This window comes from Corvus brachyrhynchos, unplaced genomic scaffold (assembly GCF_000691975.1).
Source record: "Corvus brachyrhynchos isolate BGI_N302 unplaced genomic scaffold, ASM69197v1 scaffold66, whole genome shotgun sequence".
NCBI lineage: Eukaryota > Metazoa > Chordata > Aves > Passeriformes > Corvidae > Corvus > Corvus brachyrhynchos.
Window position 1 is genome coordinate 3,647,657 of NW_008238440.1, and position 16,618 is coordinate 3,664,274.

General features: G+C 38.5%; 1 protein-coding gene across 1 annotated transcript; it reads left to right on the forward strand.

Moving 5' to 3' along the window:
- Positions 1 to 2,996: 2,996 nt before the first annotated feature.
- On the forward strand, positions 2,997 to 16,618 carry UBA2 (ubiquitin like modifier activating enzyme 2). Its single transcript, XM_008635532.2, has 17 exons — positions 2,997 to 3,008; positions 3,206 to 3,289; positions 3,554 to 3,624; positions 4,741 to 4,805; positions 5,247 to 5,347; positions 5,493 to 5,614; positions 6,280 to 6,347; positions 8,607 to 8,728; positions 9,486 to 9,585; positions 10,136 to 10,296; positions 11,218 to 11,311; positions 11,402 to 11,514; positions 11,976 to 12,131; positions 12,672 to 12,768; positions 13,329 to 13,434; positions 14,227 to 14,363; positions 15,284 to 16,618. The coding sequence occupies exons 1-17, from the start codon at positions 2,997 to 2,999 to the stop codon at positions 15,565 to 15,567; spliced, it is 1,893 nt and encodes a 630-aa protein (XP_008633754.1). The 3' UTR covers positions 15,568 to 16,618.

The following is a 16,618-nucleotide window of genomic DNA, read 5'->3' on the forward strand; positions in this document are numbered from 1 at the left end:
CGCCTTCCTCGGGAAGGCCGTATATCTCCGGAGCCCGGGGATGGAACCGCCGGGGGTACCGCGCTGTGCCGTGTTTGCTGCCCGGCGATACCTTGAAAATCTTTAGTTTAGCCCAGTGCCGCCTTTGCCGGTGCTGGGGGTGATGGTCCCGTGATGAATTGCAGCGAGAAACCCCCCGGCAGAGGTGAACTGTGCTTTTGGATCGCGGGCTGCAAACTCCCTCAGTGCTGGCGCTTCCCGCGGGCTCGTGCTTTCACTTTTGCTTCCAGATATTAATCTGTGAATGCGTACAGGAAGGGCAGATGTGAGAGGGTAGTAACGAAAACGGGATAGAGACAAATACTGCTGGTGAAACTGATTGCCTGGTGTCCAGACCTTTACTGGTTTCTTACTGTAGTAAGAAAGAACATACGGTTTTAAATCCAGACAGAGCATAGGTCTGTTTCCTTGAATACCGGTTTACTAACGTGCCCAGGAGTCACATCTGAGAGTTTTGTGTGACAGCTTGTGAGGAGTTTGGGTTTGCAGGCAGACTTGTTGAGCAGAGCAGCGCATACCTAAAACCATATCCGCTTGTAGAAAAAAATAGTTACTGGCTTGCCTTGTTATTCTTACGGCTTGGGCTTTCCTACTGGAATGCTTTTGAAACTTATAGAATATGTTTAATTCCAAATTGTCCCTTTGGTTTGAGAGCCTGTCCAGTTTGAACATTGCACCAGGGATATAGATAACTGCAGAGGAGTGGAGGCATTCTCTGCACTGTTCTCCTCTTTTTTTCCCCCCTGCTCTACTGTGTCAGTTATATACTCCTGCAGCCCATTATAATAGAGCTTAAAGCTCCTGATTTTCCAGTTAGTCATTATGCACAAATCTCACTGGGGTGTGCTTATTGTTTCACTTATTATAGTTTGGGGTTTGGTGTTGCCTTTCAAGGCTGACTTGGTGGGACTCCATTAGCTTAAGTACCTGTTGGATCAGGGCTATCTTCATATGACAGTATCACGGGCAGTGTTTTATGCAAGAGAGTAATGTTTTAAGAACATAGGAAACAGGTGGGTACAAGACAAGGTGAGAGCAAAAAAAGAATTATTACATAAAGAGGGAATTTGCTATTAGCAGAATAAATTGCTTTTGTCAACATTTGTGATATTGTTGAGGGTTTTCCTCAGTTCTTAAATATTAACAAACTTGAACATCTGAAAATGCTTTTTATACATAAGTTGTGATTTTTTAAAAAAAGAATATTAATACTAAAAAAAATTAGTCATTTTGAGTACCAGACAGCTGACAAATACATGGCTTTAGTATGTTGAGAGGCATATCCTTGTCCTATGAATGAAGAACAAAATGAATGTTTTTCAATATCCAGGTCTGAATTAAGAACATGAGTAAATGTTGTTATGATGCCTTTTCTTCCAGGTTACAAAAATGGGAACAGTGTAGTTGTGTTATAAGTGAGCTGTTAAATTCTGATCTTTCTTAGCTAGAGTGAAGCTTCTGTTGAGGTCTAATGGTCTCAAGTTTTCTCTCTGGAGAAGAACTCCCTTTGCTCCCTTTAGTGCTCTAATTCCTGCTTTTAGCAGGAGCTGATGTCACTTGTCATCGTCTCCAGTTGAAATATTCAAAGCTTTCTGGGTAGTGAAGGTTTTAACAAAGTTTTGCACTTTACTGTTTTCCCTTGAGGTTCTAGGGCTTTTTGGTTTTGGACTAAGCAAGCTTTCTGTGTGTCTTATGAGGAAGAAAAGGAGGTAGAAATGTAAATCATGCAAATACCATTTTCCTGAAAAGAGACAAGGCCGTGGGTAGTTACTATGATACCATGTTAGTACTGTTTAACAGTCTCAGCTCTATAATACATTTTTAAAATGTATCTTTTCTGTTTGCTCTGTATCCACACATGCTTTTATTAACTGTTTAAATGAAACTCTCTAGCTATTGCAGTTCTTAGTATGTTAAAACTTAGTCCTTCAATTAAAAATATTCCCTTCAGAAAACAGGAAGGTTAATATTGGAGTTTGGATCTGTCACACAAAGGATGTTCAGTGAGTGTATGCCGTGCTTTTTTCATAATTCAGGTTGGGTTAATGAAGTTAGAAGTGCGTGAGAACACCCTGAGTAGGTCATAATTTAACTTCACACTGCACAGTCAGTCTGAGAGTGCTCTCTGGGTAGCTGAAGGTGTTATTGTGTTGAGTATGTCAGCATTACCTGTGGGAATTTGGGAGAAATCTCTCTAATGCTCAGAAAAACTCTGGAGAAGGCTTCTAAAAAGAATTGTTGATCAAAGAAACTTTAATTGCACAAAAAGTAGTGGTAACAAAGCTAGGAAAAAATGTCAAAGTTGTAGTTGAATCTTTTAAATTCTTGTGGGGGCTAAAGATACTTGAATTTATGCTCTTGCTGTGTATATATTAATAAATAGAAGCATAGCTGTTAGGGGAGTTGCAGTCATGGCATCCTTTGAGGCTGCACCTCGGGGTGTTTGGTGCTGTGTGTTTTTAAACATTTTGATTGTGTGATTTGGTTTCTTTTTTTATAAGTAGACTTCACAATTTGTTAACATGCACTTAGGCAGTTACTGCTGGGCACAGGCAGTAAAAGCTTTTGCCCTGCAGTGTGTGTGTAAGATGGCTGTGCAGCCCTTGTTTTACTGATTCAGGTGCTTAAAGCCATGCTCGTATAAAGTGGAAGGACCAGTTGATTTGGAGCAGCCTTTCCTGGGCCTTGGGGAAGCACAGAGCCAGTGTTCAGGGTGGGCAGTGCAGGGAGAGGCTGGCTGGACCCATGCAGATGGATTTCTGCAGTTTCCCTCCTGAGTTTGCTCCTCAGGAACTGCCACTAAAATCTTTATCCTGTGTAAGCAGGACAGGTGGTGTTGACGTTCTGCTCACTGCTGTGAGGAGCTCTCTCAAGAGTCACGTGCGTTTTTGGCAGGGACTCTCTTCAGAAAGCTTGTTGTGGTAGCCCTGCACTTTTGTCATGGTCCCCTGTCAGCAATGATTGATCACGTATGGATTCCTGAAGATAATTAGGTGACCACTTGTGTCTTTTCAGTTGCTGTGGTGCTGATGTAACACCCAAAAGGTCTGAAAAGGGGTCTGCAAAGTTTCTGCATTTTGGCCAATTGTCTTTTCTTCAAACTGCGTTAATGGTTTTGTTCCTTCTCTTTCTGTGAAAGTGAAATGCCTCTCTTGTGTGTTTATAGATTGATTTGGATACTATTGATGTCAGCAATCTCAACAGACAGTTTCTGTTTCAAAAGAAACATGTTGGAAGATCAAAATCACAGGTGAGGAAAAAGTCAGCCCAAGTCTCATTACTCAGTATTATTTTATGGATAGTGTTAGAAACATGTCACAATTTAGTTTCTGCTGGGAAGAGGTAAGTGTTGGTTGGTTGAATGTGGCTGTCCACAGCATTTCATTATTAAAGTATTTAAATCTCTTAAGGTAGTCAACTTAGTCGATACACAGCTGGTATCAAGTCTGTCTTTTAGAAGGAAGGAAGAAATAATAAGTTTTTTTTGTTTTCTTTTTTTTTGTTTTGTTTCTAGGTTGCCAAGGAAAGCGTGTTACAGTTTTGTCCAGAAGCTAATATTATAGCTTACCATGATAGCATCATGAAGTATGTTTGGTTTTAAGCTCTAATTACATGTTTGATTTGCAAGTACTGTGTTATTTAAATGCTACAATGGTGTGCTTTAAGATATTTTACAAAGCGTCCTCAGTAAGGAGAAATAGCTGTAAATGTGAACTACCACACACCTGAGTGGGAGTGTGGCTTTTGCATGGGTTTTAAGCTCTGGTAGTAAGCTGTAGTCATTTGTTTATGTCTGTTTTTCATTTTATTGGCTATATTTGCCATGTAAGTTTCTACTCTGTAAGGATGCCCCGATGTCTTGAGCAATAACTAAATTAAAAGACATGCGAATGTTAAGTCTGTGATTTAAAAAATTAAGTCCTTTGTGTGTGTGTAGGTAACTGTTATTTATATATGCCCCAAGCTGTTAAAATTTAGTCTTTATGATCTGCAACCAGTGAGTAGAGTACAAGATTATGTAGGGTTCCATTAGCTGTTACCCGTGTTTTCATTTATATTTGCCCCAATGTCTAAAAAATGGATATTCTGTATCATGAAGATTTGAACTCTGACGTTGCCATTAGCCAGTGAAACACTGACTCACTGCATCCTTTTCCTGAAACTGCTAATCCTGTTTCCTCTTTACTCTCTCTTCTTTTCCACCTTCTTCTTTAAGTCAGAAAAATGCAATGTGAAGATAACTGAAGTATTGAGATTTAAGGTCCCATGTGTTGGCTCCTCAGGGTATGGACACACAGTCAAACCAATGGAGCTATCACAGTACAATGAATTATGCACAGTCTGATGAGCTGTGGTAATTACAGTGTGCATGTTTTAGCCACAGCTGATGGTTTTTAAGGTCAGTTACCACAGCTCAGCCAATTTACTCATTAGGTCAGAGTAGTTTAATCACTTTTCCTTGTCTGCCTGTTTCATTGGTCAAATTAGTACTAATTGCAGTAGCTTCCTTCCAGCAGCATAAATTCATGCTTTCACCCAGCTTTAAAATGGGCAGAAGACAAATGGGGCAGTTAAAGGGTAGCTAAATTTATAATATGTGTAATTTATCACACGAACATCGGTTGCATGTGTAGAGTTTCTCTTGTGCAGATATAACCAACAACTTTGTGCCATTTGAAATGTTGTTTTTGTTTTCTGTAGCCCTGACTATAACGTAGAGTTCTTCCGCCAGTTTACGTTGGTTATGAATGCTCTGGATAACAGAGGTGAAGTTTTCACTATGATTTTATATTGCAGATGTTGCTTGTTCCTTGCTGCAGTGTCATATGAGTAACAAGTATCCTCTTAACCCCTCTGCAGTTGGACTAAGCCTTGTGTGCTTTGCTAGAAACTTGAAAGGGTGGCTGATGTTTCTGCAGGTGTTTTGAAAGTAAATGTTAACTGCTAATTTCTGCTTCATGGGAACTGATGGGTATTGTGGGTTCAGTGTAGCTTTAGTCAGTTGAGTTTGCTGTGTTTATTAATGTCACTACATCTTGTGAGAATGGGAAACTGGACTTTGTGAAAATGGTGTAGTGCTCTATAAAGAAACAAGGCAGATTAAGGATAAATGTTTGCCTAGGATGCTAGTTTGAATTTGGAGAAGTAAAAACTTTTTTTTTTCTTAACTATTCAAATTATTTCTTTAAAACCCTCTTGATTTACAGCTGCCCGTAACCATGTGAACAGGATGTGTCTGGCTGCTGATATTCCTCTTATAGAGAGTGGAACTGCAGGCTACCTTGGACAAGTCACAGTTATCAAAAAGGTTAGGTGGGGTGTTACTCTTGTCCTTGGCTATTTTAGACAACAAGGAGTGGGTGTTTGGAGATAGAGTTACAGTTCATCTCTTAGTAGCCTAAACTATCAGTAGCCATCTCAGAGTGACAAGTAAATGCTTCATTTTTCACCAGGGAGTGACAGAATGTTATGAATGTCAGCCTAAACCAACTCAGAAAACGTTCCCAGGCTGCACAATCCGAAATACACCCTCGGAGCCTATCCACTGCATTGTGTGGGCTAAGTATTTGTTCAAGTAAGTGATTTTTTTTTTAATAGGTACTATGGTTCATTCTTCTGGTTTCTAAACCTACAGAGAGAGAAATAAAATTGACACACTTTTATATTTATTATAATGTATATTTTAAATTAATTTTAAATTAATTTAAAGAGATTATGGTGAAAACCCCAAGTTCCTTGACCTGGGTTCTGGGGTTGTTATAAAGATGGAAGGTTGATTAGTATTTAGGCCTTGCTCTAATAGCACAAAAAATCTGGCAGAGTAGTTTGGCACAGCAGTGTAGGTTGAGGTTGCTTTATTCGTCATCTTCATATGAAGTAAGCACATTTTTCAGTTTAATGCATGTTTTAACAAGTATAAAGTTTGTTGGAATCTTGGATATCCCCCAGGTTCTAAAAATGCATTTAGTACTGCAGTGTAAATATTAGACTAAATATTGGGTGAACTGTTGAGTGAATTATACAGAAAAATGTTTTGCTAAATTCATTCTTGTATTGGGCATTTTGTGTTGTCAGTGTTAAGTCCACGTGTGATGAATCCCAGCAGTTTAAAAACAATGTATGATGTGGCAGTCTGACAGCAAAATCCTCAAATGAATATGTATCCATTAGCAAATATTTGAGTCTTTAACCAGATATGCTGAAATTCTAGTCTTGTTGTTGTTCTTCATTGTTACATAGCCAGTTGTTTGGAGAAGAAGATGCTGATCAAGAAGTCTCACCTGACAGAGCTGATCCTGAAGCTGCCTGTGAGTGTGATATAAGCTGGTGGTTTACCCTGTTACCAAAATGTTCTGTTTCAGAGATTATGACTCCTTTCTGTACATTTATTAAGGTTAGAGAGTTCAGCTCCTTTTCTTTAAAGAAGATTCTGTTTCTGGCCTCTGGGAGGCTTGTATTTTGAACAGAACACTGAGTGATATTTGTAGTCTCTCTGCATTTTCCACTCCTAGCTGAGGGTTTGCAAGGAACTGCAGAAATTATGTTTGAACTCTTCTAGCCTGCAGCACTCCAGCATTAATCTACATGAGAAATATGCCCATTTTGAGTGATATTTTTATAGCTATTCAGTATTTTTCTGTAAGGACAGTAGTCATAGTTACTATGAGGTGAATAAGCATCATTGTTGGTTGCTTCTTTTGGATCCTTTGATAGATGAATGGACTTGGGAGGGGGAGCTTAGAGGATCCTTCAACTCTTCAAATTCTTTGAACATCAGATAGTGATCACTGAACAGGTTGTTTCTACAGGAAATCCAGAATGAAATAGGTGAGTCTTAAAAAGAGTGGCAATATAAAGTCACTTAAAACAATGGCTGCTGAAGTACTCGAGAGGTAGCAGGTGCGATGCCACTTCTTTAAGTAAAGACACCAGGGCACTTGTAGGAGGTGCGAGCTGTAGCCTGGTGTCTGCAGTGCCAGACTGCCCATGGTCAGGGTGCCTTGGTCACACAGTGGCCGGGTTTGACCCAGCTGGCAGCTGGGCACTGCGCAGCCCTCGCTCCCTGCCCCGCCCAGAGCAGGGAGAGCCACACAAAAAGTGAACCTCACAGGCTGGGGTAAGAAAAGCTAACAATGGAAACAAACAAATATGTAATACTAGTGCTATTATAATTGGAGTAAACAGAGAGGGGGAATAAAGACAAACAAGTGACACAGTTGCAGACTGGCCAATGGATGCTCAGCCAGTCCCCAGGCAGAGATCAGCCCCTCCCCGCCAACTCCCCCAGTTTATGTGCTGAGCAGGACATTCTGAGGTCTGGAATATCCCAGCTCAGTGGCCAGTTCAGGTCAGCTCTCCTGGCTCTACTCCCTCCCAGCTCCTTGTGCTCCTGCTCACTGGCAGAGTACAGGAAACTGAAAAGTCCTTGACTTGGAGTAACCTCTTGGCAGCAGCTAAAACATCAGCAATGTTACCAGCATTGTTCTCTTGCAGAATCCAAAACACAGCACCAGACCACCTGCTAGAAAAAAAATTAACTCTCTCCCAGCCCAAACCAGGATATCCAGGGAAGAGTCAAGGCAACCTTTATAAAGGGAAGTCGTGCCCTGCACGGCTCTGTGGGTCCTTGGAAGGAATCAGCAAACTTCTGGAAAGTGTATCTGGTGTAGACTGTTCTGAATGTGCAGGGGGAGATTCAAAAACTGTTGAGGGGAACCTGAGGGAGATAAGCAACCACAGGGACAAAAAAGGCTGAAGATCCTGAAGTGGCTAAACTACTTGAATGATAAATGGTGGTGAGAGGAGTCCCAGATGGGAGATGTGTGCTGTTCAGCATGGATGATTGAACAAAGTCACTCAAAATAAAAAAGGTGAGGAATAGCTGCAAAAAGTAGTAGAAAGCTTCACAATATAGAATGACTGGGCAATGATACATGAGGCAGAGAAATATGAAATAATGCAAATGATGCATTGGTGAAAGGTGGGAAACATTCACAAATTTACGCATCATGTTATGATCTCTGAGTTGATCTTTCTCATTCAGTCAAAATGTTAATAGATAGTTTTATGAAAACATCAACCTGCTTATTAGAAATCATGATAGCAATTGTTGAATGTGACTGGGAAAGAAAGAAAATTATTAGCATCTTTCTAGAGAATTTTTTGTATAAAAAGAATCAGAGGTCGGAAACGGAAATTTTTGTTTGTTTGTTTTGAAATCCCAACCAAACTAAGACTCTGCCAGAAAAAGAGACAACTAAAAAGGGGTGGTAAGACATTTATGAAGTCACATCATAATGTGGAGAAAATTAATGGGAAACAGTTTTTCATTGTTTCTGCAAATAAAGGAGTTGGGTGCTACTAACTTAAATCAGTGAGTTGCAGTTGCAGAGGCAAAGAGGAACAGGGACACTGTACCTAATTCAGCTTTTGTTGGGTGCAATAAAGCCATTTTATGGTCCCTGCATAATTTTGGCAATTGACACGGGGTAATATTTGGATGGGATTTCTTTTTTTTTTTCTTTTTTTTTTTTAATTTAAAATACTGGTTATCACTTTATTAATAGGGGAGCCAGCAGAAGCAGAAGCCAGAGCACTAGCATCCAATGAAGATGGTGAGATTAAACGTGTTTCAACTAAGGAGTGGGCTAAATCAACTGGCTATGATCCTGTCAAACTTTTTACTAAGGTATCTTCTTTATCCAAATGTCTTTATTTGAAATGTATGAGGTGCTGTAAAGTTAAATCAAACCCCAGCTTGGATGTTTAATGCTAGCTATCAATTATGTGATCATGTTATGATATCCACCAGTTTTGCTGTTGTGTTGGTCTCTTGCTTGTTTTACAGGATTCCACCTGCATCTGCACAGATGGCTGCAGCAGCTTGCCTCCTCTGCAGACAAAACTCCATTGCAATTACTTTTAATGGGAGAGGGTCTGTGTCACCTCTGGAATTGCACTGGGCATAATCAGAACCAGTCTGAGGATCTAAAAGCTATCAGTCATCTGTGCATCATCAGGCTCTGGCATAAGAGAAAACAAACTGATTTAGGAGTTTTTGTTCTAAATAGTTACTGAAAGTGGATAATTAGAGGAGTAATGTTCATAGGTAGTAATAATTTTCTTTGGAAATTCATTGGCATGTTCATTCACGTGTCTCAGAGAGGGCATACAAAGAGCGGTAGGGATGGCTTCAGTAGACAGGTGAAACCACTGTTTAGATTACTGTTTCTTGATTTTTCACTTTACTCCTCCCCAGGTTAATCAGAACTGTGTCTGCTCATGACATGGGTGTTAGAGAGTGGGGAATAAGTTTTTAGACTGTTTTTATGTAGTTGAATATACTGTCAAAGAGAAAATCAAAACCTCATCAATGTAATGCTGATTTTTCAGTGTCTTTTTTTTTGTTCCCCTTCCACTTAAAATTTTTTTTTTATGTTTCCTAGCTTTTCAAAGATGACATTAGATACCTGCTGACAATGGATAAGCTGTGGAGGAAAAGAAAGCCTCCAGTGCCACTGGACTGGACTGAGGTACAAAAGCAAGGTAACTATCCCTCCTCCTACTGAACATTTGTAAATCACACCTGCTGTTTATTAAGGCATCTCTGTGATATGTACATTTTTTTACTGTCACGGTTGAGTACTGATAATGAATATATTAATTCTTTACAGTTCCTGAAGATTTCAAATTTTTCTCTGTAAAGATAACTTTTTTTTTTAAGACTGTTTTTCAGTTGTTATTTTAGATACTCAGTATTGGCTGTACAAAATACACATTTAACAAAATTACATGTCAGCTTATTCTAGGACACCTTGCCATAAGCACTGATAGATTTATCTCTCAAAGTTTAATTTGTTTGAAATTTACATTTGCTGTAATTTGTGCATGTTTAGGTGACTGATGCCATAGCTGTAGTTGCAGTTTTAAATGTGGATTTGTTGTAATATGTTAGGGCTACTGTAGGTTAAGGATATTGTTCTCCACTTTAGAAAATACTTAATTTTGCTGAAATTGGAAAGTTATTTGAGAGAACTTCTATGGAACTTACAATTATTCCTGATCTTAGGGTTTTTTTTTCTTTTTTTTCCCAAAGAGCAAAACATATCTGACCAGCAGAATGAGAGCTCTGCAGTGTTGAAGGATCAGCAGGTTCTCAATGTCAGGAGCTATGCAGACCTGTTTTCAAAGAGTGTTAAAACCCTGAGCCTTCACCTGGCTGAGAAGGCTGATGGAGAAGCACTTATTTGGGATAAGGTTAGTTTGCTGCATATAAACTCTACGTGTGTAGTACAAATATTAGTTGGGCTCATTCAGTTTCCTTCCAAAATAGTACTACTTAGAACAAAACTATCTGGCACCTCATGGAAACACTTTCAATACATCAACAAATACATTCTTTAAACACTGTCTTGTGTGACTCATTGAGGGCAAGGATTAACTGCTGTGGCGTGAAATAACTTAATTCACCAAATTCTCCAGCTTATAAAAGCACAAATTCACAAGTATTTGTCATATTTTGATTTTTGAAAATATTTTAATAATGCAACTTTATTTTTCCCTTCTTACCTCTCTCCAAAACATGCTCTAAGCCAGTGGTCAGTAGCTGAGGTTCTGCTGAGGTTATGAGCAATCAGCTGATGATGGGTGTGCAATACAAGTTCTGTTGAAGAAGACAAGAATTTTCTCTTTTATCACCACACACAGGATCACTTCCAGTCAGTTATCATTTGGCATAAGAAAAAAAGTAGTCTGTAAATATGGGAGGGGGAAAAATAGTAAAATATTACTATGACCAATAGTAAAAATTCTTATCTCTGAAACACCCAATGTTTGAAACAGCTGATTCGGTGTTGAAATTCAATGTTGAAAATGTTTGAAACATTGTAAGACTTAGGATTTAAACATTTTTGTAACACACAAGGCATTTTATTAGTACGAATAATATACTAACTTGGTACTAAAATACATATGTTTAGAAATTGTAGGTAGTATTTAAAGTATTACTGCTCCGAGTACACCATCTGAAAGAGGAAGTATATGGACTTCAAAATTAAATACTGTACAGACTTTTTACTTTTTAATTCCGGATTTTAAGGTTTTAGGAACCATGTGTTGCAAACTCTTTCCAATGAGTAATCTGATTTTTAAATGCTTTTTGTAATAACTTCTTGTTAGGATGACCCTTCTGCCATGGATTTCGTCACTTCTGCTGCAAACCTCAGGATGCATGTTTTTGGAATGAATATGAAGAGCAGATTTGATATCAAGTGTAAGGATAAAATGTAACATTGTTTCATTTAAATTATAATCTTGTTTTCTTTTGCTGTTAAAAGTCTGCCAACTCTTGTTTATTTTGCAGCAATGGCAGGAAATATTATCCCAGCTATAGCTACTACCAATGCAGTGATAGCTGGGCTGATCGTGCTGGAGGGTTTGAAGATTTTATCGGGGAAGATAGATCAGTGTAGAACGGTAAGTGGGAATAAAACGCTTTTGCTTTCTTGCTGTTTATTATTTGTTTAAAAGTTCCATTTAACATTCATTGACTACTCTGTGTAGTTTTGCTGTCTCTCACTTGTCACTTGAGTAGATTCTGAATATGCTGGGAACTTTCAGTCACAATGGAAAGAGAGAAGTGCAGGTCTTAAGGATCGTTAAATTCCTATGACAATAAAAATTTGCTGCTGGGTAGGAGAGAGAACCAGGCTGCCATAATTTGCACTGTGGTTATTTGGTGTTATGGGTGTTGGGCAGGAGCTGGGCAGTCAGCATGGGGTGGACTGGCTGTGTGAGACTCCTGCTCAGCAGGCAAAGCAGAGGGGATTAGGGAACAGGACAGCTTGTGAGACCAGGAGAAGAAATCTGCAGGAAAACAGGCTTTAGACCTGCTGGTACTTAGAGAATAACTTGGTTTCTTCTTGTCTGTCCTCAAGATTTTTCTGAACAAGCAGCCAAATCCCAGGAAGAAGTTACTGGTTCCTTGTGCTTTGGATCCACCAAATCCTAATTGTTATGTATGTGCAAGTAAGCCAGAAGTGACTGTGAAACTTAACACACACAAAGTTACTGTGTTGACACTCCAGGACAAGGTAAATCTTGAGCTATAGTTACATTTCATTTTGAACCTAATACTGTAAATTATTAAAATAAGGTATTTGCTCAATATATTTTGACTGAGCATCTCCTATTTACTCTCCATTTCTCTCAGCTGCAAGAAGAGCTGATAGCCACTATGCTTCTTGCCCATGTGTGTTGTATGTCTTGTGAAAGAATGTTTGCATTTTGCAAATTTTGGTGGTTTTAAAGCCTGTTAATATCTGAGAGCAAAAAACTAAATTTGTATTTCAGTTGAAAGTTCAGTAGCTACATTACAGTTGTAGTCACTATTGATTCATAATTCTGTCATTTTATGAAGTATTCTAAAAAACTTTCCAGCATACATAAACCTGTAGATATCAGACCTCAAAAATACAGTCATTTTGTTCATGGAAATGAACAAAAAAGTATAGACTTTCAGTAAATGTCTGAAAATGAGCCAGAATAATAAACATAATTCAAGGTTCTTTTTTAAATAAATCTTTCAAAGTCAGAGATTGATTGAATATATTTTAATATATTTGTATTTTCAGATACTGAAAGAAAAATTTGCTATGGTAGCACCAGATGTACAAATAGATGATGGAAAGGGAACTATCCTTATCTCTTCAGAAGAAGGTGAAACAGAAGGTAGGTATGCCTCCTGAGGGTCTTGGGATAAGAGTACATCAAACCTTGGAGGACACCATACAGAATATATGTATAGCAGACATTGCTGTGTTCACCCTGTGGACTAGTATTTGAAGAGAACTGGATTTGCAAGTATTTCAAGTGGCTTGAGGATAGCCAGTGGTATTGTGTGCAAGCTGTCCAGCTCAGCTTTCCTGAACAAAGCACTTCTCAGCTGGCGTGTCAGGATTCCTTTCAGGAACAGGTATCTGCCTGCAAGCCCCCTTCATTTTCTGCTTCTTAGATAGTGCTCTGTTCATGATGCCAGAAACCATCTCCAAAACGTTCTCAAATGCAGTAATTGTGAAGTGCTTGAACATGATGGCATGAGGAGTAAATAAATCAAACATAAGTAGCTTTAACTCCTAGTAGGCTTAAATGTCAGCTTTTAATTTAAATAGAGCTAATACGTGTTAATCTTATGTTCCTACATAAAAGTTCTGGAGTACTCTGTATTTATTCAGGTGTAAAGATCTTTATAAATAGCTCTCTACACTGCAGGCTTTTTACTGTTTTTGTAGCAAATAACCACAGGAAATTATCAGACTTTGGAATTCGAAATGGCACTCGACTACAAGCAGATGATTTCCTCCAGGACTATACACTGTTAATCAATGTGCTTCATAGGTAAGGATTCTGAAATAAGGATTTTTTGTGTGTATACATAGAACAGTTCCACAGGGAATTTTTCACTCACAATTTAAGTACATGAATGAAGTTCACAGATTAAGCTGCTGAAAGGAAATACAGAGGCAAAAGAGGAATTGTTGTTTTTTAAGAAATTATAGTTTAAGGGGTTTTGTTTGGTTTTGTTTTGTGTCTTTTTTGTAGTCTTTTGTTGTGGTTTTGTTTTTTACAACAATAACTGAAAGAGGTTTATTTCAGTAATTTTTTGTTACACAACATAAGAATACATTGCAAAAACAGATTATTTTTTGGGGCAACCAACAAGAAAGAAACTGGCATTTTAAAAAAACCCTAAAATTTAGAAAGGCAAGAAAACCCCAGCCTGCTGGAATAATAGATCCTCTGCTTGACTGCATGTGTTCAGAAGTCACTCTGAAACAGCTGGGGTGTGTATTTAACCCTGGGTAAGTAATAGACATATTATACACAGAAACTGAGCACACTGCACATTCAGTGGGAGTAGGGCGGTGATGTTAAGGAAGAAAGGGAAGTTCAGCTAATGATTTTCTGATTCCTAAGCATTTTGAGTTCATAGCACTGGGTGGAATAGTGTTTAAGAATAGACAAAGCATAAATTACAAGAGAGGACTGAACAGATTTTCCTCTTTTTCAATATGTTTTTCTCATTTTGTCACAGTTGCAGGGTACTCAAATACTTGAATTTTTTTTTTTTTTTGTGTAAAAGACGAGTTTGTTTTCTGGCTGTTTAAAAGCATGTGTATTTTTCTGCAGTGAAGACCTAGAAAAAGATGTAGAATTTGAAGTTGTTGGTGATACCCCTGAAAGAATTGGCCCTAAGCCATCAGAACCAACATCCAAGAACATTAGCAATGGTAGCGATGATGGAGCACAACCCTCAACATCAACAGGTAATCAACAGTAATCAATATTAAACAAAACAGTTTTTCACTAGTGCAGTCCAATTAAAGTTGTCTTCAGTTGTATGATTTAGCTTCATCAATACAAAATAAAAGGCATTTAAGTTGCCTCTGTGTATAACTCATACTAAATAAAAAAATACACATTTACAATTGTTACAGAAGGCACAAAAGGCACAAAAGTTTATGGTACATATGCCTTGAAATTGTATTATTTACCTGGTGTTCCTTTGCCTGTAAGATATGTGCAGATTTAAGACACTAAGTATGTAGTCCCTTGCCTCTTGTTTGAGGGAAAACTCAATTTTAAGAGTATTGCTAAAATTTACTTCAAATTATATTAAAAACTGCATAAAGTTAGTTTTTACAGTGAATTTGTGTTTAAACCCAAATAAAATCCATTACATGTCTTGAAAGTTCACATTGGGTTCTCTTTTCCCTTACATACTATCCACTGTTATCCTTCAGCTCTGTAAGTCTGCTCAACCTTCCACTTCTCCCTCTCTTTGTGAGTTCTCTCTCCTGGAATGTGGCCTCTTGTGGGAGTTGTGCTGAGTGCAGTAGGGAAATGAGAGGCTGCTCTACAGCTTGGTGTGTGTAAAACTTCTTTTCCCAACAACTACTGCAGACAGCAGCAATTCTTCTGTTTTGTACATGCAAAAAAAGTCCTGCTAACTAATGCATTTCCCATATTTTTGGCTTATTGCAGTATTTTCCACACCTGTGGTGCAGAAGGAATACCAGTGTGAAAACCATATTTTATAGTAATTTCAGGGACATTTAAGATACTCTTGCAGTTGCATGGTAAAGAATGTGGATAAAGAATGCTCCAGTATTTTATGTGTGAAAACTGGTTTGAGAGTAGACTGTCTTTGCAGTATCCATTTGAATTCCAAACCCCTCTTTTGCAGCTCCAGACCAGGATGATGTGGTGATTGTTGACTCTGAGGACGAAGGTACTTCCAGCAATGCTGACGATGTGGAGAACAAAAGCCGCAAGAGGAAAGCGGAGAAGGGCTGTGAGTGCGTGGGGGCCAAGAGAGCGCGCGCTGAGCAGGAGCAAGACGACCTCATGATCGTGGAGTCTGAGGATGAAGGTGCTTCCAGCAGTGTTGGGGAGGAGGAGAACAGGAGCCTCAAGAGAAAACTCGAGGAGAAAGGGTGCGAGTGTGTCGGGGCGAAGAGCGTGTGCTGAGCTAAGAGCAAGATGAAGAGCATTTGGGGGAACCTCCAAATGCCCCTTGACAAAGTGATTCACATAATGTCATACTGCAACAGCAAATTGTGGTGGGATGTGAAAAATGTCCAGAACTAGACTAACTCTAAGGCCTTGGTTCAAAGTGGATACCAAATCACTGGCTTAAATAATTTGTGTCTGTTTCTCATGATGATAAAGCTGTCGTATCAGTAGACTCTTTTCAGAAGTCTTTTCCGTACTCCATATAGTAAATGTAGTAGAAACATAGTCTATGAATACTTACAGATAAGTATTTACCTAAACAGTCACGAAAACAGCATGGTATTTTTGTGTAAATACCTTTTAGGTATCATCCAACAGGACAAAAAAACCCCTACTTTTGTTCAGAAAAGGGCCATCATCAGATGCCCAGATTTTAAGCAACTACATTTTTTATTTTTCAGTGATTACTTTTGAAGTTTCCCAGCAGTGGCCTGCCTGCACATTTGCTTATCCCTTTCTGAGGCTGTTTTAAGTGTGACTGCTTCACCTCCAGCATTCACAGAATCACAGATGCTTGAAGAAAAACATTTTTAGCCTAGTCCTAAACATTTTTCACACCCTGAACAAGTAAAGAAGAAAATCCAACAAAGCAAATTAGTGCCATGTTTTAACAGTGTTCTTAAACATCAGCTGGCACTATGTACATTACTGTAAAACTGTTAATTTACTCCAGTTTTTCAGCTCGTACTGCCTGGTATGTCAATGTAAGAAGCAAATTTTTGTGTATTGTTACAGTTTCAGGTTATTTATATTTGATGTTTTGTAAACTCAGATACTACTACTATACTGTACATCTGATGGACCAAATAAATAACATCTGAAGTACTTGCTATATTTGCTTGCACAGTCCAAGATTATGCTGACTTATGGGATTTTACAATGTATAGCCTTCAAAAATTACTGTATTATTTCCATTTTTCTAAACATAACCTAGTAGTACAGAACTTAAGCTTCACTTGTTTGAGGTGAAAGGGGAATTTTTTTAATAAAACTTTTGTGAATGTTT

Bases quoted from the DNA above. Each gene is read 5' to 3' on its own strand.
- UBA2 (XM_008635532.2), top strand. The intron at 12,769-13,328 runs GTAGGTATGCCT...CTGTTTTTGTAG, and splicing joins AGAAGAAGGTGAAACAGAAG to CAAATAACCACAGGAAATTA. The intron at 13,435-14,226 runs GTAAGGATTCTG...ATTTTTCTGCAG, and splicing joins TTAATCAATGTGCTTCATAG to TGAAGACCTAGAAAAAGATG.